The 22,303-nt window shown below is 42.0% G+C and overlaps 1 protein-coding gene across 1 annotated transcript in view; it reads left to right on the top strand.

Moving 5' to 3' along the window:
- The window catches only part of LOC124605251 (mediator of RNA polymerase II transcription subunit 1-like), a 206,499-nt gene that overhangs the window by 181,656 nt on the left and 2,540 nt on the right, over positions 1-22,303 (top strand). Inside the window, exon 12 of the mRNA XM_047136808.1 lies at positions 6,184-6,748. Within this exon, the coding sequence (XP_046992764.1) occupies positions 6,184-6,748 (565 nt within the window). The remainder of the gene's footprint in view (positions 1-6,183; positions 6,749-22,303) is intronic.

Genomic DNA, 22,303 nt, shown 5'->3' on the forward strand with positions numbered 1-22,303 from the left:
GCAAGCATGTAGAGGAACTGTGGCTCAAGTTTAAAAGAATAGTTGACCATGCATGGGATAAATATGTACGTAGCGGAACACTTCATAATGGGAAGAACCTCCAGGTATACAGTCACTGTGAAGAAACATCTAAAGAAACAGAGATTACTGCATAATAGGTGTAAAACAAAGCATAGGGCTGTATATAGAGAGATGCTGAATGAAACGCATTTGGTTGTCAAGAGAGCAATGCACGATGCCCTCAATGGCTAAAATAGCAGAATATTGTCAAGTGATCTTCCACAGGGCCAAAAGAAGTTCTGGTCATATGTAAAGGCTGTTAGTGGCACCAAAGTTAGTGTCCAGTTCCTAGGTAATGAGACAGGAACAGAAAAAGCAAAAGCTGAAATGCTTAACTCGATTTTCAAATGTGCCTTTACAAAGGAAAGCCCAGGAGAATTACCTCAATTTAATCCTTGTGCCACTGAAAAGATGAATGAATTAAGTATTCGTGTCAGTGGTGTTGAGAAACAGCTGAAACTGTAAAATTGAACAAATCCCTGCCATATTCTATACCGAATTTGCAGCTGAGTTAGCCCCTCTTCTAACTCTAATCTATCGTAGATCCCTCGAACAAAAAGCTGTGCCCCAGTTCCTGGACAAAGGCACAGGTCACACCCACCTACAATAAGGGTAGTCAAAATTGTTCACAAAACTACGGTGCAATATTCTTGAAATCGATTTGTTGTAGAATCTTAGAACATATTCTGAGCTCAAAATATAACAAGATACCTCGAACAGATTGAACACACCAGTGCCGACCAGCACGTATTAATAAAACGTCAATCGTGCAAAACACAACTCACACTTTCTCGTGACATACTGAAAGCTTTGGATCAGGGCAACCAGATAGAAGCAGTATTTCTTGATTTCCAAAAAGCATTTGACTCAACACCACACCTATGCTTATTGTAAAAAATATGGTCATATGGGGCATCAAGTGAAATTTGTAACTGGATTGAGGACTTTTTGGTAGGGAGGACACAGTGTGTTTTCTCGGATTGAAAGTCATTGTCCGATGTAAAAGTAAGTTCGGGTGTGCCCCAGGGAAATGTGTTGGGACACTTGCTGTTCGTGTTGTATATTAATGACCTTGCAGACAGTATCAATAGTAAAATCAGGCTTTTTGCAGATGATGCAGTTATCCATAATGAAGTTGAATCTGAAAGAAGCTGCATAAATATTCAGTCAGATCTTGATAAGATTTCGAAGTGATGCAACAACTGGCAACTTTTTTGAAATGTTCAGAAATGTAAAATTGTGTACTTCACAAAACAAAAAATGTAGTAGCCTATGACTATAATATCAACGAGTCACTGTTTGAATCTGCCAATTCATACAAATACCGGGGAATAATACTTAGTTGTAGGAATATGAAATGGGATTATCACACAGGTTCAGTTTGTGGATAAAGCAGATGGTAGTCTTCGGTTTATTGGTAGAATACTGCGAAAGTGCAATCATCTACAAAGGAGATTGCTTACAAATCACTCATGCTACCAGTTGTAGAATTGGCTCAGGAGTGTGGGACCCTTACCAAATGGGGCTAACAGGTGGTATTGAACGCACACAGAGCAGGGCGGCACAAATGGTCACAGGTTTTTTTTTATCCATGGGAGAGCATCACAAAGATACTCAAGGAACTGACCTGAAAGCCTCTTGAAGATAGACTTAAAGTATCCCAAGAAAGTCCATTAAGAAAGTTTCAAGAATTGGTTTTAAATGATTCCTCTAGGAATATACTACAACCACTCATATAGAGATTGTAAGGCTAAGATTAGAAAAATTGCTGCACACACACAGGCATTCAATCATTCTTCCCTAATAACTGGTACAATGGAACGTACCCTTTGCCGTGCTCCTCATGGTGGTTTTTGGAGTGCAGATGTGGATGAAAAGAAATGTGAATACATTTGTATAAGCCCTTTCCCAGTACCAAAAAATTCTTCTAATTCTTGTTGTTTTTTCACCATTTTTGCCTTTCAAGAATAGTTCTTGCTGCTTGAGAAACAGTGTTTCACACAATTGGAGAAAAAATGTGGATCATTTATGTTTTGAAGTACCAGTAACAGACAGATATTCATAACTGTAGGCCTATATTGCTGATCTTAGTCTGTTCTAGAATCATAGTACACATTACGTTTGCACATTCTGACCCATTTCGAGAAAAAAAAAAAAAAAATCTGCAAATAGTGATCCTGCGTTACTCGTCAAACTCTGTTCCCAGTATCCTGAAGGCTACATGTAGCAATGAGCAGTTCTTGCTGCTTCCTGTGACTTCTGAGAGGCATTCAATAAGTTTCACACTGTCAGTTTTATATGTTTTCGTGGAATATGAGACCATATTCATAACTGGTAGCAAAACTTCCTGTCTCAGGAACCCAATGTGTTATTCTTAAAAGGAATAAATCATCAGATGTGAAAGTAGCTGTTACTTATTGAACAGAATACAAGCTTATGGAATATCAATTATGTTGCTGCAAAAAACTATGTTGACCTATTATGGAATATATAAGCAGCTTTGTGATTGGATTGAAAGTTTCTTAGCTCACAAAACTCAGTATGTCATTCGAAATGGGTTGAAATTGTTATATGTGAAAGTAGCAGCAGGAAATTCTGTACAGTTATTCAAGAGTTAAGCTGTTGTATATAAGAAAGTATTAATACTAGAAATTTGTAGTGAATTCCAGGAAGACCTATAGACCCTCAGTTCTTGGTGTATGTCCTGAAGTTTACTGTTTACAAAAACAAATAGAAAGTAATGTCTTAAATAGCAGGGGAACCTATTATTCTATGATAACCCAGGTTATCATCTGTCAGTGGAAACACCCACACTCTAATATCTGAAAGTATATATCTAGAGCAGTTTTAAATGTGAGTGAAATAAAAGTGGTTGAAGGAAAGGCGGATGTGAGATAGATCCATTGGAAGAATCTTAGGACAGTGTAACTCACTTCAAAGGAGGTAGATGACAAATGACGACATGATAGATAATCAACCACATCCTCTGTCAGGGCTTTGATTATCTACCATCATACGCTGAAACGAGGCGAATTCTACCCAAGATCCTTCCCACCACCAGATCATCTGACATGCCAGAACAAATCTTTATTTGCAATGTAAATGTTGTCAGACATACATGATATAAAAACAAACAAGCTTTATTTACTTTATTCCATAATGTCAAGAGGGATCATTCTTTTGGGGTAACTCATAAAGCCAAGCTAAAGTTTCCTGGTCCAAAAGCATAAAATATTAATTATTTGTGGTATGAACTCAAGAAAACCTTGTGGAGGCCTATTTATGGAAATGGAGACACTAGCTACCGCTTCCCAATATTGTCATTTCTTAATGACAGTAGTCATAAATAACATATTTCTTTTTCAAACAAACAGACCAATTCATGAAGTCAGTACTAGAAATAAGAATAATCTTCAGAAGATTAAAAGTTGCCAGCAGCCATAAAAAGTTTAGCTATTAATAAAGTTCAGTTTAAGAGGAGGCTGGAGGATTTATGGGTAGATAACTTCTTCTACTCCACTGATGAAATTCTTAGTAGTACTGATGTACAGGGTTATTACAAATGATTGAAGCGATTTCACAGCTCTACAATAACTTTATTATTTGAGATATTTTCACAATGCTGTGCACACACATACAAAAACTCAAAAAGTTTTTTTAGGCATTCACAAATGTTCGATATGTGCCCCTTTAGTGATTTGGCAGACATCAAGCCGATAATCAAGTTCCTCCCACACTCGGCGCAACATGTCCCCATCAATAAGTTCGAAAGCATCGTTGATGCGAGCTCGCAGTTCTGGCACGTTTCTTGGTAGAGGAGGTTTAAACACTGAATCTTTCACATAACCCCACAGAAAGAAATCGCATGGGGTTAAGTCGTGGAGAGCGTGGAGGCCATGACATGAATTGCCGATCATGATCTCTACCACGACCGATCCATCGGTTTTCCAATCTCCTGTTTAAGAAATGCCGAACATCATGATGGAAGTGCGGTGGAGCACCATCCTGTTGAAAGATGAAGTCAGCGCTGTCGGCCTCCAGTTGTGGCATGAACCAATTTTCCAGCATGTCCAGATACACGTGTCCTGTAACGTTTTTTTTGCGGAAGAAAAAGGGGCCGTAAACTTTAAACCGTGAGATTGCACAAAACACGTTAACTTTTGGTGAATTGCGAATTTGCTGCACGAATGCGTGAGGATTCTCTACCGCCCAGATTCACACATTGTGTCTGTTCACTTCACCATTAAGAAAAAATGTTGCTTCATCACCGAAAACAAGTTTCGCACTGAACGCATCCTCTTCCATGAGCTGTTGCAACCGCGCTGAAAATTCAAAGCGTTTGACTTTGTCATCGGGTGTCAGGGCTTGTAGCAATTGTAAACGGTAAGGCTTCTGCTTTAGCCTTTTCCGTAAGATTTTCCAAACCGTCGGCTGTGGTACGTTTAGCTCCCTGCTTGCTTTATTCGTCGACTTCCGCGGGCTACGCGTGAAACTTGCCCGCACGCGTTCAACCGTTTCTTCGCTCACTGCAGGCCGACCCGTTGATTTCCCCTTACAGAGGCATCCAGAAACTTTAAACTGCGCATACCATCACCGAATGGAGTTAGCAGTTGGTGGATCTTTGTTGAACTTCGTCCTGAAGTGTCGTTGCACTGTTATGACGGACTGATGTGAGTGCATTTCAAGCACGACATACGCTTTCTCGGCTCTTGTCGCCATTTTGTCTCACTGCGCTCTCGAGCGTTCTGGCGGCAGAAACCTGAAGTGCGGCTTCAGCCGAACAAAACTTTATGAGTTTTTCTACGTATCTGTAGTGTGTCGTGACCATATGTCAATGAATGGAGCTACAGTGAATTTATGAAATCGCTTCAATCATTTGTAATAGCCCTGTATATATTACACGAGTAGAGACAAATTTGTAGTCTTGTGGACCTACTGTGTTGTATATGTCTTTTAGGAACATTATATAATTACAATTTCCAAAATGACTTGACAGAATTTTTGGATTTGTAATTACATGGTGCATGAGTGTTATATAAAATCTGACTTCTGCACACCTTCAGTGCAATAATGTGATCAGTGTAAACAAACATATTAAACTGATTTTTTGTTTGATGATGTGTGGCTACAATAGTCTAAGAATTATTCTAGGTACCTCAATGCATATTACATTTACATGTTTTGTGTCAAATTTGTTATTACGTCTTAAAATAGTTTTCAGATTTTGTTGATGTGTTCCACATCTACGAGGATCATTTCACTTAGGATCCATGTAAGGGACATAATAATTTTTTAAACCATTTATTGTGTATTCTTGTTGTGCAACATGTTCCACATCCATGGAGATCACCTAACTGTGGGTCTATGGAATAAAAATTGTAACTAATGAAGATTTTTCTTAATTTTTTTATTTACCCGAATATCATTTCATACTTCAATGTTTATTTCGTGCAACTAATCCATTTGGAATTAACTATGCATTGGATCTACTGACTTTAGCCTTGAAAAGTCATTTTCACTGACATAGATAATTACTTTAGGACTTTTTTGCAGTCATTGTTGTAGCATTAGCTAAAGCTGCCATTAACACACAACTTGATCACCACAAAGATTTTCTACATATAATCCTGTCAGAGATAGTGTGAGTAATCAGAAGCAAGAACCATCTCTTCCAACAAATTGAAGGGATGCTAACATTTTGATGTGTAATCTGATAAATGTTAGAATTTTGCAGTTTTCAGATACACAAAGCTTTGCTGGAGATGAAAGTTGTGTTGGGCACCAGAAAAAATTCTTATAACCACATCGGGTAATGAACATTCTTTGGATTTGTGGCCTGACACTTAATCCCCACAGACACACAATGCCAGATAATGTAGTTAGTTGGGGCACATGTAATTTTACGTAACGCGAAATGGACCTGCTGTGACCTCGCTTTCTTTTGATTTTCTGTTCTTGTCATATTCGGTAAGCAGCTCTTTCCATACTTATTGTAGTGTTTACAGGAATTTGGAAATGTCAAGTGATGTTGTTGGTGATTATCAATGACAGGATGACCTAGATAAAATTATTGTCTGTAATTATAGTAGATATGTATGTAACATCATAGTTTCTTGCCTACAGGTAGAGAAGAAACGTAAACGGAAGCGTGAGGAAAGTCCGGGTATGGGACCACCCGATAAACTGCCTCTGAAGCAAACAGGTTCAGAAGGGACATCGAAACACGGCATGCCAGCTGCCGCTTCAAGTCCCAAAGGCGAAGTACGGGCTTCTTCGCCTCAACACAAGTCGTCTGTGTCACCTACGAGGGTCTCCAAATCAGGTAGTGGAACTACAAATGTCTCAGGGAGTGGACCTGTTGGGGGAGCCCCTATAGGAGCAGTGACAGTATCACCGTCAGGAGCACGACATAGCCCAAAACGTTCACCTAGTCATTACGGTACAGGTAGTCCCAAACATCATGGCTCACCAAAAAGTGGAACACCAGGAAGTGGTTCAGGAAAACCAAGCATGTCTGCACTGAAGTCTGCAGCAGCCTCACCGGGGAAATCTCCTGTGCACCATAGTGTTACATCTGTTGTCAGTATTAGTGGCAGCTCAGAGCGACCACTCAAGTCCTCTAGCAAAGACAAGGATCGTGAACGTGATCGCCAAGCCAAGGCGACATTTTCTGTATCATCTGGATCAGGTCAGTTACGTTAAGAATATTTTCAGCCTGAAATGTTGTAGGAAATATACCATAATAAGTTATTCTCTGTTTTACATCCATAATACAGTTACTTGTTCCTAATTGTGGCTTTAAACTTATTTTTGTTATAATGAAAATAATAGTAGTTTTGGTATTTAATAAGGATAATGACTGCAGTAATGGCAACCTAACAAAGAGGCTGCCAAAAATGTATACACATTCCTCTTATTATGATGAAGTGTATCTCGAGTGACATTTTTCAAAGGATCCATTGCGATTGCTGTACATGCCATTTCAGTTTTATCTTGATTATCTTCCAGTATACCTTTTTCTATTGTATATACATTCATTCTGGTTCCCCTTAGAAGTCCAGTAATCTTATTACTGGAGAATATATTGATATCAGTCACAGCCCTTCACCTTTTCTAGTATCCTGTAAGCTTGTCCTCAAGATAAGTTTGTGCATCTGTGCAGTAATGTGGTGGCACCATCATTTTGGAAGTAAAATTCTTCACTTTGACTGTACATACCAATGACAGGTAAGGTGGACTTGTTTAGTGTGTTGATATACTCTTGACCACTTAATGGACCATCAAAAATGAATAGTCCAGAATTGCATTCGTGATAAATTGGCTTTTTCTGCGAAGGTATGTGGATTGTCTGCATGCCATTAGATATGAGTGTGCCAGTTTCCTGCTCCAGTCTGTTTAAATTGTGCTTCATCGGGTAGACCATTTCCCAACAAGGCCATCATTCTCATGCAACATATTCTGAAATCTTTCACTGTGCCATCCTCTGGTCATCAGTGTACACATTTCACATTTGTGTATCTCTTTGGATGTACGCTTTTACATTGAACTTGCAAAATTTTTCAATACGGTGACCAAACAAGCAGAGCTTGTTGCTGGACAAGATTTCCTGCATCCACATTTGTGCACATCACCCATAGTGCCAAACTTACTATAAATGTCAAAATTTTGACTCATTTTGGTGACAGCCTCATTTTTTTAAAAAAAAAATGAGCTGCATCTCCATTTTGCATGTAAATGTACTATTCACATGCAGTACTATCATGTTGTATTTAAGTGAAATCTTTTGGGGCATAACCATACTACTAGTTGTATTTCTGTCCAATTTTGAAAGAAATTACGCTGTTTTCACATATTAAAGTGTGTATACATTTTTTGGCAACCTTGGTATTCCCCCTTTTATTGTAAAACTTAGTAAAATGGCAAATTATCATTGATGAGGAAAAGGTATCTCATAGCACATTTTAAGAGTGTCAGCAATAGTGCATTGAAGTACCAATCCCCAACCATCATTTACACATTTTATATTCCATGACCTAGAGTTCTCAAACTATCACCCCCTCCCTCTTTGCATTCCTCGGTGGGCATTTCTTCTGTTCTTCCTTTTTGAAAGTATGATTACATTGCATTTATTTTCAGATCTTTACTTCTGTATTCTGAGTATGTGGTATTGTACTAAAAGGACTGCACTGAAATCAGGTTTTTTTTAAGGAAAAAAAAAATAACCAGATGGCTTTGGAGAAGTCACATTATATCATTGATTAAATCTTAATGTGAAGAATTGGAATGGCAACAAGGATATATAACATTACTGACAGTGGAATACATGAGGAATAAAAGCTTTGTATAAATAACGTGGACATTCATATTCAGTTTCCAACAGCGAACAGTTGGAAATGATTGTTGCAAAGTAAATTGTTTTATTCTCTTTCCGCACTTCTAGGTAGAAAATATATAAATGGTATACTGTTTCCTAATAATTTTGCAAAGAGGGAAAATAACAGATCAAGGATCTAAAGTGTGCAGTGAGAAAGGAAAAGGGAAACAGAGGTGGCGTTGCAAATTTAAAGTGTTTGTGAAGCCTTGTACACTTCTGCAAGGGAAGTACTACATCCTGAAGAAATCATAAGCGAAGTATGCACTATCGTATCAAAAGTATCTGGTCACCTATTTAGACATTAATATGGGGTGTGTCCACATTTCATCTTTATGACTACTTGAAATCTGCTGAGGGCACTTTCAGTGAGGTGCTGAATGTCTGTGAAGGAATGATACACCATTCCTCCCCCAAGAGCTCAGCCATAGCAGGTAATGACGTTGGGACACTGGGGCATGGAGTGAAGTCAACATTCCAACATATCCCAAAGGTGCCCCATTGGATTCAGGTCAGGACTCTGGGCAGGGCAGTCCTTTTCAGGAATGTTGTTATTCACAGACGATTGCCAGAAAGATGCTACTTTATGCCAGGGTGCTGTGTCACACTGTGTCATCATCTCCAAACTTTCTTTTACTGTACACAATACACAATCGGGTAAAATGTGCTCGTATCCCTCTGCATTTAGAGTTTTCTTAAGTGTACTAAGGGGATTGCACCTCGATCATGAAAAACATCCCCGTACCGTAACACCATCTCCTCTGTAATTCACTGTTGGCTCTGCACAGGATGGCGGGTAACAGTCTCCAGGCATTCGTCAAACTAAACCCTTCCATCGGATAGTCACACGGTATAGCATCATTCATCACTCTAAATCACTCAATTCCAGTCATCCACTGTACAGTGACATCACCCTTTACACCACCTCAAGCATCACTTGTATCACTTACAACGAACTGCTCAACCATTATACACCATTTTTTGAACTCCCTGTGCATATTCATTGTGTAGATGGACTGCGGGTTGCACTTTGAAACTCGCAATTGATTCCTTCCACTGATTTCATGTGATTCTGTATAACTGCGCTCTCTGACGCTCAATGGTCCGTGTCCATCAGTACGTGAGGTCTGCTTTGTTTCAGTTTAGCAGTGGTTGTTCCTTTGCATTTACATTTCAAAGACACATCACCAACAATGGACCTGGGCAGCTTTAGATGGGTTGAAATGACTTTGATTAGTTTGTTACTCAGGTGACGTCCAGTGACAAGTCCATGTTCGAAGTCACTGAATTTTCCGGACCTACCCATCCTTCTGCTTTCCCTACTGACAAAACATTACTACCTGCATTCTTTCATATGGGTGGACCTGCATTCAGGACACTTACTGGTGAATTCCACATTACATAGGTGTACCCAGGTAGGCCTACTTTTAATCAGGTAATATAGGTTGTACGGCATATTTGACTAATTGTGATAGAAATGGTTAAAGTTTCAGACTAGTACAGTGTCATTATTAGCAACATTTTAATATGAAGCCTATGCAATCTTCAAGAAAAGCTTTGATACAACTTGGAACAAAATGAGAGAGATGCAGGATGTATTCTGGTGGCATTACCTGCTGGATTGACTTTGAGCCTGGAGTTACTTCAAAGAGACAGTTGTAAGTCATTGAGGTTGACATTTTCAAGCGGTAGTGCCCTTTTATGTGCTCTTTTCCGTACATAGATGGAGAGAGATCTAGCCAGGAAAGAAGCAATTTCGTTTAAGTGGGCCATTGTTCAGGTCTAGTTCTGGCATCCCTGTACATACATTCCACCGTGGGATTTGTTGTTGACCATAATGATCCATTCGGCAGAAACAACAACATTTTTTTCAGTGAAGACTAGACAGAAAAACCATACACACTTTAATAACACTTTCTTAAGCAATGTACAGAAAGAGCTGCACCATTTAGCAGGTTTCATTTTTACTAGGCTGAAAAAAATTGAGTGATAAATCCCAAGCATTCAAATCCAAGTGGAAAGCTTTCCATGTCAAACATTCCTTGTATTCTTTACAGGTCTCGCTCATAATAGTTGAGATATTTTCTCGGAAACATGTTTTTTATTCATATACACCCTGCTTCTTCATGTTTTATCCATTCTTTAATTCTTTGTTTATAAATTGACTAGACTAAATTGACAATAAACTAAATACTAATTCATTCTGTGATCAAGTACCTTTGGAACTTTATAACTAAATTAATAAAATAAATGAAGGCTGGGTCATTAGATTATGTGTGTTATTTTAATATGTAGTTTGAATAAAATAACTTTATGGCTGTCAGTTGTAATATTTTTTTTCTCTTTCCACTTCTCATTGTTGTAGGACTGAATTTTTTCTTTTTTCTTTTTTTTCCCCCAGTGTACTATGTATACCACTTTTCACTGTAAAGTGTGTCCTTATTATTGAGTTCTTGTAGTACCACGTCATCATTAACTTCATAAGAGGCCCCCCTCCCTCCTCCTCATGCCTACGTCTATAGTTTTTCCATAGTTGTATATTTAAACTGAATATGGCCAGTTCTTTAATTCTTCTTAAGGCTCTCTTGTGTGTGTTGCGTTGACTACCCAGGATTCTATTTGCTCTTCTGTAACATCACATTTTTTATGGTTTGAAGTAGTTCCTAACACAATTCTAAATAACCTAATGCCACCACCGATCTCCCACCACAAAAAAAAAAGGTGGCTTCATTTTTATATATGCTGTGTGACATATTTCATCAGGCTCTTTTGCCAGACACTGTCGAGTTTCATTAACCCTTTGGGTTGTTACTGTACCAGCCCCCAGGGAGTGTACACAAGCCCTCATTTATTGTACCTCACGTGCCCTTAGTGGGGCGATGTTCCATATCAGGAAACACACCTTTTTTTTTTTTTTCAGAAATCTAAAAATGAATCACGTTAGCATATTATAAGTGTAGCTTTCAGGAAGAAATGTTATTATTTAGGACCTAATGAATAAAAATAAACACGGTCATGGAGTTCTCAGATAAACAGGAAGTATTATTGAGAACTGGACTTCTTTATATGTTTCTTTTTTTGATGTAATAAGCTGACAGTCTTTGAATTGAAAGGATAACGGACAGTTACAAGAAAATTTGAGATAATAATACACACACACACACACACACACACACACACACACACACACACACACACACACACAGTCTCTTGTAACTGCAATTAGGCTCTCACATCTATAACAATGTGCTATTCGCAGCACCCAATTGTGTGAAATGCACTCTTCAACATGGGGAGATAGTTGGAACGCGAGTTGAAGGCTCTCTGTTGACATATGATCCTGAATGGACAAGAGTGGTATTAGTGAGATCCAGTATGTAGATGTCATTGGAGATCATGCCTGCCATAAAGTATAGTTATTTTGCTGTCAGAGCTCTTACAGATTTTAAATCTAAATTCTTACATTTCCTCACTGCGGTCCTAAAACAGTATTTCTATATGATGCCCAGCTACTTGCCATTTGGAATATGAACCCATTCTTCAGAGGTTAACAGACATCTCTTCTAATCTTCCTAGGTCTGACTGTTAATCAAATATTTTGCCAGTGGAACTTGTGTAAATATACTCCCTTGGCTGGTGGCATAGCAGTATTGGATTCAAAACATTTTGCTAGTCAGTACATTATAGACAAATCCAATGTCTATTTGAGTTGATGCGGTAGCACTTGGAAGCTCCAGTTGAAGTTCATGTATCTTTCAAAAAGTATTAGTTTTTTGTAAGTAATATAGTCATATTATTCTGAAACATTACTCGTTTCTTTTTATTGCTGTTAGTTATAAATGTCAGAATTTTATTTTCTTATAATTTAAATATGAAAATGCTAAAAAATTTCTTTCTATGGGTTACATCTTGACCAGTAATCAGTATTTGCGTGTAGTACATAAGCATAACAAATCTTTGGTTGTGTAGTCCCCTAAAAGGAATGGATAGAGAAGAATCTAGGTCAGTATCAGCTAATGTAAAAAACAGAAATTCATTCAAATAAAGAGAAGTAGTGAATGATAAACACTTGACACATTACAGAATCAGAATAGTTAATCTATTGTATTATGTCTTTTGAGACTTTGACAGTTCAATAATGTAATCACTTTCTCAAATTTGTACTTTGTTTTATTTATTTGTACTGTTTGCCTATGGATCTTTACCTAGTTTCATCATCATCAGAATTCATGGATGTAGCTGTACAGAGTGTAATATTTCACCCAGTCTAGATTTGTGTAACTTTAAATCCTTCATTTGCACATGATTCTGCAAGGAGTAATAACAGGATTTTTCACTAATTCATGAGTGATTGAAACATTCTTCAGTGCATTTAATCTGGGAATGGGTTTATTTAATTGGAATTAATAAACTGTGATAATTTCTTCAACAGTATAATTATGAAAAGGAAATTGCCTCTCACCATATAGCAGAGATGGTTAGTTGCAGATAGGCACAACGAAAATATTTTCTTAATATACACTTTCAGTCAACAAGACCTTTGTCAAAAATAGACAAAACACACACACACACAATCATGTGTGTGAATTGTGTGTGTGTGTGTGTGTGTGTGTGTTTTTGACAAAGGCCTTGTTAGCTGAAAGATTATATTCTGACAATCTTTTTGTTGTGCCTATCTGCAACTTAGTGTCTCCACTGTATGGTAAATATCAGATTTCTTTTTCATAATATTGTTACATTCCATCCTGGATTTTCCATTGTTTGATTTTCAACAGTATAATTATTGATCCAATCAGAGAAGTAATTTCAGAGTAGGCGTCATTCATGATAAGTTTCCTACCTGTCTGTTTGTAAAATCTATGATATGTGTTCTGTCTAGTGTACCCATCAGCTTGTATTGCAGTTTCAGCTGAGATTTCTCAATGGTCATAAAACTAAAGGTTAGCTCATCATCTTCATCTCTGAGCACATTTTTTTTTTCACAAGGATGGGGCCCCTCCACGCCCACACCAACGTGGTGACCAAACCAATAGTTCTACTGTCACCTCCGTAAACATGTTAGTTTTTGAATCAGGCATCACAGGATGCGGGCTGTGATGTTGTCCATGCGTCTGGGTAAGATTACTCATTAACATGGTCCATCAGGAGGTAGAAGTGGTCGAAAACGATTGAAGGGTAGCGGTTGTAAGGGCAGAGGAAAAAAGTGCCAAGGCAAGAGCCAAGGGAAAAAAACCTCTGCGACAGTAGGACGGGTAGTAAGGGCAGTAGCGGCTTGCTATCTGCGACAGTGCATGCAAGGTGTGGTTGTGTTAGTTCGAGGTGTCGTGCATCGTTACCTTTGTCGTTGTTGGAGCTTGTTGCGGCGCTTGCTGCAGTTGCTGCGTCCCTGCAGTTCAAGGTCGTTGTGGATTAGTGGGCGATCGGTCATAGATCGGCTCACAGACTGTGTAGGGGGTGTGTGTGGCTGGTTTGCGTGCTGTGTACAGTACGGTTTCCCTGCGGTTGCCTGTTTTTTCGGCTAGTTGCACATCTGGGTTTCCAGTAATAACTGTGTTGCAGGGGCTCGCCAGTACTGTCGTGTTAGCGTTCTATAGACCATAGATGTTCAGTTCCTAGCCAGTAATGTCTTTGGTCTAGAATGAGATTGTCACTCTGCAGCGGAGTGTGCGCTGATATGAAACTTCCTGGCAGATTAAAACTGTGCGCCCTACCGAGACTCGAACTCGGGACCTTTGCCTTTCGCGGGCAAGTGCTCTACCATCTGAGCTACCGAAGCACGACTCACGCCCGGTACTCACAGCTCACACTGGCAGAAGTAAAGCTGTGAGTACCGGGCGTGAGTCGTGCTTCGGTAGCACAGATGGTAGAGCACTTGCCCGCGAAAGGCAAAGGTCCCGATTTCGAGTCTTGGTCGGGCGCACAGTTTTAATCTGCCAGGAAGTTTCATGTCTTTGGTCTGTTATGCTTCCATCTATGGTTGTGGTCGTAGTTACCCAGAGAAAGGATAAACGGGTTGCGCGAGTGTCTCGTGTTATTGTACAGTCGTGTGGAGAGTTTTTGGAATACCCGCAAGATAGTATCTAGCCGGTATTCCCGGTGAAGGTCCGCGATGCATGTGTAGCGCGGAGCGTTGCTTATGATTTTGAGTACTTTGTTTTGTATGAGCTGCAGACGGCGCAGGCGTGTAGGCGCAGCGTATCCCCAGACAGGAGCTGCGTACGTCATCAGGAGTCTAATAAGTGTCATGTACATGGACCTAGACACCCTCCTGTTCAGTGTGCTACGCCTGTTAAGCATAGGGTAGAGTTGTTTGAGCCTCGCGTTAGCTTTGTTGGTCACGTGTTGAATGTGGTCCCCCCAGAGTAGTTTCCTGTCCAGCCAGACACCGAGGTATTTGACCTTCTCGCGGAAACGTATTGGGCGTGTGTGTAGTGTTATTGGGTTGCAGTGCTGATGTTTGTGCAGTTGCTTCGGTCTTCTAGTGAACAGAACGGCCTCGCACTTGTCGACGTTTACTCTAACACGCCATTTCACCAGCCAAGGCTCCGCCATTCTGAGTGCGGTCTGTAGTCGTGAGTTAATGTTAGACGGCCTCCAATCTTGCGCAAGGATGGCAGTGTCATCCGCGTAGATTGCTACCGTCGTGTTATTTGTAGCTGGGAGGTCGTTAATGTAGAGGTTGAACAGTAAGGGCCCTAGGATACTTCCTTGGGGTACTCCTGCCTGTATACCATGTCGTGTCGATTGTTTGCCCTGCACGTCAGTGTTGAAACTCCTGTCCGTGAGATATGAGTGTATGAGACGTACAAGCCCGTCGGGGAACCCTGCGTCACTAAGTTTGCGTATTAGGCCGTTGTGCCATAGACGATCGAAAGCCTTTTCGATGTCCAGGAACTCCGCCCCAGTTGCCTTGCTTGTGTTGTATCCGTGTGTTATGTATTCAACGACGCGGAGGAGTTGTTGTGTTGTTGAGTGGTGATTCCTGAAACCGAATTGCTCCGGTCTCAGGGTGTCGTTTGTGATGCAGTGCCTGGTGAGTCGTTTTAATATTAACTTCTCAACGATCTTGCTGAGCGCGCTCAGCAGACTGATGGGTCGGTAATTTTGTGGGAGGGAGTGGTCTTTCCCCGTCTTCCAAAAGGTGGGGAAGTGTTGGTGCTTGAGTATGGCATTCGTAATGTGTGCTAGGTAGTCTACAGCTTTGTCTGTGAACTCCTGGAGGACACGGTTTTGAATGCCATCGTGACCAGGGGCGGTCCTAGTGGTGGTATGCATGATGACCCATTTGATTTCTGCTGTACTAGCTTGTCGGATGTTGTTGCGCGCTGGTTGGGCCAAGATGCGTGTGACCTCCTGGTCCGTAGCAAGTGTGAATGCTGGGTCTGAGGGATCCAGGTTCGGTGTGAATGACGCTGCGAGTGTGAGGGCCATCAGTTCCGCTTTTTCTTCCGCAGAATATGCTGGTCCGTCTGGCCCTTGTAACGTGGGGGTATACAGTTTCTCCCTGGTGAAGTGTCGGGCTAGCTGCCACACGCCAGGTCACGTGGTGTCTAGCCCTTCGAGTTTCTGGTCCCACTGTTGTGTCTTGAATGTTTGTATTTTTTCCCGGATTATACCCTGGAGCCTGTTAATGTGCCGTTTGAAGTGCTGGCGCCCGGTACGCTGCCAGTGTCTCCTGAGGCGGTTCCTCATTGAGATTAGGCCCAGGATTTCCTGGGGCAGGGCAGCACTGTGTTGTTGTGGTGTGCGGATTGGTATGGTGTCGGCTATTGCATCCTGGACGGCGCCGGTGAGGGTTTCGACTGCCTCGTCAATTTGGGCTGTCTCGTTAATCGCGTGGGTTGGTGGGATGCGACTGTCAAGCGTTTCCTTGAACTGGGTCCAATTCGTGCGCCTGTAGTCTAACATCCTGCGTTGTTCCATGTTCTGCAGTGTTTCTTCAATGTACAGTATAACGGGTTGGTGATTTGAGGGCAGATCGTTTTCAACGGCAACGTTGAGTGTCGTTGTTATGCCCTTGATGAGGGCCATGTCTAACACGTCTGGCCTGTGTCCCCTCCGGTAGGGAATGTGCGTCGGTTCGGTCGGCGCTAGTGTGATGTAGTTTCGTCCTAGTGCGTGTTCGTATAGTTTCTTGCCGTTGGAGTTTCGTATTCGTGAGTTCCAGTCCGGGTGTTTTGCGTTAAGATCTCCAGCGGCTATTACGCGCGGTGATATGTTGAGTATTGTGCTGATGTCGTGTGTTTTGATGTTTTTAGGGCTGTTGTATACTGACACCAGTGTAGTGTAGGCTCCATTGAACATGACCCTGACGGCGGTTGCCTCTAGTTTTTCGAGTTCAGGGAGCGCTATGTTTGTGTGTTCTATGTCTTTGTGTATGATGATGGCTGTTCCGCCGTGACCGGAGCCGTCCAGTCGGTCAGTACGATGGACGCAGTAGCCGGTGAAGTTTAGTTGGTTGCGTGGTTTGAGCTTAGTTTCGCTCAGCAGTGCGATAAGGATACCCTTACGCTCCATGAGCGCGGCGAATTCCGCCCTTTTGTTATTGATCTCGTCTGCATTCCAGAACAGGATCTGTGTCAGTATCTGGTTGTTTGCGATGGGGGCGGGGTGTGGTGTGTTATCCATGTATGGGTGTGAACAGTGTGGTGAACGCTGTTTGTATGGCAGCCCAGTACTGCCCGGTTGAGCAGTCGTGAGCTGTGTGAAGAGTGTGCCGACGGCCGCCAAGATCTTGTGAAGGATCTGGGTGGTCGTGTGGCGGGGGAATAGTCTTTCCAATAAACCCCCGGATGTTGTGTTGGCGTTGTGTGTGTCGGCCTGTGGCTCGGTTGTGGTGTTGGCGGTCGCTGGTGAGGGTGTTGGCGTTATGGATGGGCTGGCGCTTGTGTTGTTGTTATGTGGAACATTTTGAGGTGCCTGTGTGTCAGATGTGGTGGGGGGTGGAGTAGTGTGTGTGCTGGTGTCGCTGGCTTGCTGACTGTGTGTCTGTGTGGCATTGTTTTGTTGTCGCTGGGTATTTTGTTGTGGTGCACGTGTGTTCCCGCTCCTGTTTCCACGTGTTCGCCTACGCCTTCTCTGGGTTTTTGGTTCTGGGGTTCCTTGTGTTAGTGTGTTTTCTTGTGTGTCATGTGTAGGTTCGCAGGCAGTGGCTACAGGGGGTGGGGTCGTGTTGTTTCTGGGGGCTGGTGTTGGTACCGGTGTGGGTGCAGTGTCGTGTGTTGGCTGAGGCGATTGTGTTGCTGTCGCAGCGGTTGTGATAGGTGTGTGTGCTGGGTGCAGAAGTTCCGCGGCCTGCACCGCTCCTCCAGGGCGTGTAGCCATGGCGAACGACACTCCGTTCCTGACAGGGTTTGGTGCGGGCCTTGGTCGTGTTATGACGTTGGGTGGCTTCAACTGTTGGTTTTTGCGCCTCTGCGCCTCTCTGTATACATTGCAGCCCCTGTAGTTGGCCGCATGGGCTTGGCCACAGTTGGCGCAACGGCGTATGTTTTCGTGTATTAGTGTACATGCGTTGGATGCGTGTTTGCCAGCGCATCCGCAGCAACGGGGTGCCAGGCCGCAGCGGAGGGCCGAATGACCGAACCGCTGGTAGTTGTTACATTGTTGAGGGACCTGTGGCGGTTCGTAGATTTCTACCCTTACGTCCATCCGCAGAAGGCTTTTTATCTGCAGAAGGCCGCGGGAGGCGGCCGTGTCGGCCATCTCGACCAGGTAGTGTGGTAGACGGTGGTGGGAGCGGAAGCCTGTCATCCTGGAAGCACTTTTGCAGTCGAATCCAAGGAAGTTAAGCACCGCTTGTACTGTGTTGTTTGGGGTGTTGGGGTCCACTCCCTTTACCACGTACTGCTGTGTCCGTTCTTCGGCGGTCCTGTACGTATAGTGTTCGATTTCCTTTTCTTTGAGGAAGATAAGGAGATCTTTATATTCACTGTTAGTTGATACGTACAGTGAGGCCCTATCCCCAGAGTACTCCATGTGTAGTGTGCAAGGTGAGTGCCTTTCCGCGAATGTTGTGTTGAGGACGCTGAGGTCCCCGTAGTTCTGGATTGCGACTGGGGGAAAACCAGTCTTCTGTTGTGCGGGCGTAGCTGCGGTTAGTACTTGTGTGGTGTTGCTGACCGCAGGTCGGTTCATGTTTGTTGTTGTATTGGTGTTCCTAACCGGAAGTGCGGATATTGGTGTAGGTAGCAGCGCCTTTCGGCTACCATGCGAGTGTGGTTGCTCGCTTGTTTGCGTGGTGTTTTTCTGTTTGCGTCGTGGGCCCTCCACCTGCCAGGGCCCAGTGTAGTGTTGTTCTGTGTCCGCATCTGCGGCTGCTGGTCCGCCGTTGGAGTCAGCTGCCGCAGTGGGACAGTGGTGCATGAGTCACCAGATGCAGGTGAATGTAGTGTTATGTGCAGTGTACTTGTCCGCGTGGGGGACTCACTTGGGCCGCAGAGGTCGGTTATCAATCGACGCTGGCTCAGCAGTTCCTGCGCTTGCGCAGCGATCTGCCGGTCCTTGTCGGCCAACACCTCCTCAACGGCAGCAAGCGGGACGCTGACGTCGACGGGAACAGCCGACTCTCGCGCCTCTTTAGCTGCAGCCTTGCTGCGGGTTAGGGCGGGGGAAACACCGGCGGAATCAGCCATCGTAGTGTTTGCAGGAGCTTTATTTGGTATGGGTGGGCACGACAATTATGCTTTTTCTGAAAAGAAAAGGCTAATAGTAGGTCCTACAGAAGAGGGGGAATGCCCTACGGCCTAGCGTGCGCCATTGGTGCAGTGGCGCGGCACCTAAAGGAGGTGCGGAGGAAGAGAAGTGGCCTACAGTACGCGGGGTGGTCCGACGTGAACGGGCCCCTGGCACTGATCAACCCTAACACAGAACGAGAGAGTCTCGCTAGGTTTGTAACCGAAGTTACGGGTTACTGTGAGTCAGTGACTCTTGACGACAATGGAGCTTCTCCGCGAGCTACGCGGCTTTTCGACGAAAGGGAGCAAGCTCAACCTTCCGCCGATCCACCGAGCGCTACTGGCGCCTCGAAAGGAACTCTCTGTAGAGCAGAGCGGTCAGCGAGGCCTAAACCCCAATAGCTACCGTTGCACCGGCCATCACCGGCTGAGAGCTCCTTCCGCTACGACGGCAGGAGCGCGTCTCTGAGCACAGTGACAATGTGGTATATATCTAAGTGGCAGTATTACATTTTTGATGCTATTTTGCCAACTACTGATATTAATTGTGACATAATTGTGTACTGTTGTCCAGTGTTGGAGTATTACATAGGTGTTGCTCATTTGTCAGAATTAATAGTTACTGCGATCCAATGCCCATAAGTAATTTTTCAATGATTCTAACTGTTTCCACATAAACAGCGTAAAATTTTAGGTATCTTTTTTATTGATTAATGTGTAGTTCATTGATTCACTGAACAGTGCATTGATATATAAGAAACTGATTGAACCTGATATATTCTTCCTTCAATTATATATCTTGTCCTTTGGTTCCAATGTTGTTTGTTTGAACCCACAATTTGTTACCTTTCATAATGTTTTGGAGTCATTTTAAGCATTTTTAATATATTTGATTAATGCTTAGTGGTAATACTTTTGTTGAAAATTCAGCCCTTTGAAGAATTTGTTTGTTATGTATCTCATATTAAAAATGTCAAGGAAAATTGCTTTTAATGAGGTTGTAGCACTCAGACTTTTAAATTATGTGAGATTAATGTACAACAATCAATGGGAAACTCATAGTGGAATGCTAACGAGAGGTGGTTTGTGTTGGAGGAATAGAGGGTTTGTGTTGGAGGTGGGGAGGAGGCATATGCATGAACTCTCACAGATTTTTTTTTCTTTAAGTATGCCTGTGCGTCACCTGTCACTCATTTGCAGATTGATAGTCGTCTTGTCTTTTTAAAAAAAGTAAATAAAAAGAAACAGGTTAATGAAATGTAAGCAACAGAATACTTACACCTGGTGCAGATGGACCCCAAAGTGCATTCCATCGATCAGTCAGAACATTGTAACAATCCACTTGATTGCTTGTTAATGCACTTTCCTGTCACAAAATGACAGCAACTCATCACAGTAAGAATTATTGTAATCTTTGATATGCAGCTGGAGGTAGACAACACACCTCATGTTCGTACAGAGATCACACAGCTTTGTGTTTTAAGAGATTGTAGCTTTTCAAATTAGGGAGCTATGGTATCATATGGAATTTTATCACATGCCCTCCAAACTACTGTAGGGTTATTTTGAGTGTGTGCTATGAACGGTTACTCTTGTGGAAAATATGATGTTAAGTGGAGAAGACATCAGTTGTGAAGGAATCCATTTAGTCACTAATAATTACACTTTCATAGCTGCTTTTTTTTTTTTCAACAACCAGTGGTTGTAGGGAGGCAGAAATGAATAGTTTCCCCTTGCACATTATTGTCACCACCATCATTAGCGTGTGTGGGATGCATGTGTCAAGGACATTATCCTGATAGAAAATATATCTTGGCATGCCCTTAAATCATATGAAACAAGTAGAATGCATTCATCTGGCCCTGAAAATCATTTCCACATTTCTATAGTCTGATCATAGTATTTCCAGGGTTTATGAGTCATAGCTGATGATACTGTTGGCCTAAAAGCACGAGCGTGCATGAGCTGGTAGTCCTGTTTACAAGAATGCACAGTACACAGTCTAATATGAAAGACATACACCATCCTCACCATTGCACTATGTTGTCTGTTTTACCACAAATGGACACCTGTCTCCTTTTTTTACAGAGTGGGCAAAACTCTTTTATTTTCATATCCCGGATGAGGCATTCTTGCCCACTAATTATCTATCAGTGGTTTCATTGTTATTTTTCACCTTTCATGTTTCAAAAGGCACAACATATGAACAAATTATCAAAATTATTACTCTGTATTCCCGGCAAGTGTTATAAATATTTTGTGTCCATCAGTCAGGGATGTTAAGTCCAGCGGTCCACATTGTGCTATTCGAGAGTAAAGTATGTGTCGGCACCAGGATTCACCCTCTTCCTTCTGTCAATAGCATAAAACACAAACATGACTCCACATTATACACATATTCGTTACACTCACCTACATCCAGCAGATACCTCTAAGACACAACCCTCATAAACTGCATGGAAAGAGATCATTGTGTGCAGAAGAGGAAAACCTAGGCAAGTGAACAACCTCTTGAGGTCTCCCATCAAACAATGCCATACACCTATTCCTTTAAACAATTTCAAATAGGGTTCACTTGGTTGCCTATATCATGTCAGAATGTATACTATTAAGTACACTGCTCTGCTGTCCTCCTGCATGAAGTTTATACTACTGTGCATTACGAAGTACATTGCTAATATCTGTAATTTAGCACATGCTTGATATAAGAAGTGTATTCTGGAAAATGATCTTCATGAGGCTTTGTTTACACATTTTTAACTTTTCAAGATTTATTTATTTGACTTAGTGTTGATACCAAGCACTGTTTTCTAAAACTGTACAAACAAACTGTCTTATCTTAATACTTGGGAAATATTGTAAATATCTGGTACCCTGATACCAAGACATTTTTGAACAGAGCACCTCAGCTCTATTATTTTTCTGGCTGGGTGGGTAAGATGGGTTGTAAATTCCCTGCAATCTCCATGGCATAATGGTGATGCTAGCTAGCCAATTGTAATTTGACAACTAACAATTAAGCATAAAAAGTAAAACATGTTTGCATTTTTAATAGTTATTTGTTCTTATCAAAAGTGATGGGGACCTTTCTTGAAAACTTCAGATTTTAGGTGTAGTTGATGTGGAAAGAGAACTGAAAACATTCTGTTTAACAGTACTGCTGTGAAAGACTTCTTAACAGTATGACAACCACATA

This window comes from Schistocerca americana, chromosome 3 (genome assembly GCF_021461395.2).
Source record: "Schistocerca americana isolate TAMUIC-IGC-003095 chromosome 3, iqSchAmer2.1, whole genome shotgun sequence".
In the NCBI taxonomy this organism is placed as follows: Eukaryota; Metazoa; Arthropoda; class Insecta; order Orthoptera; family Acrididae; genus Schistocerca; species Schistocerca americana.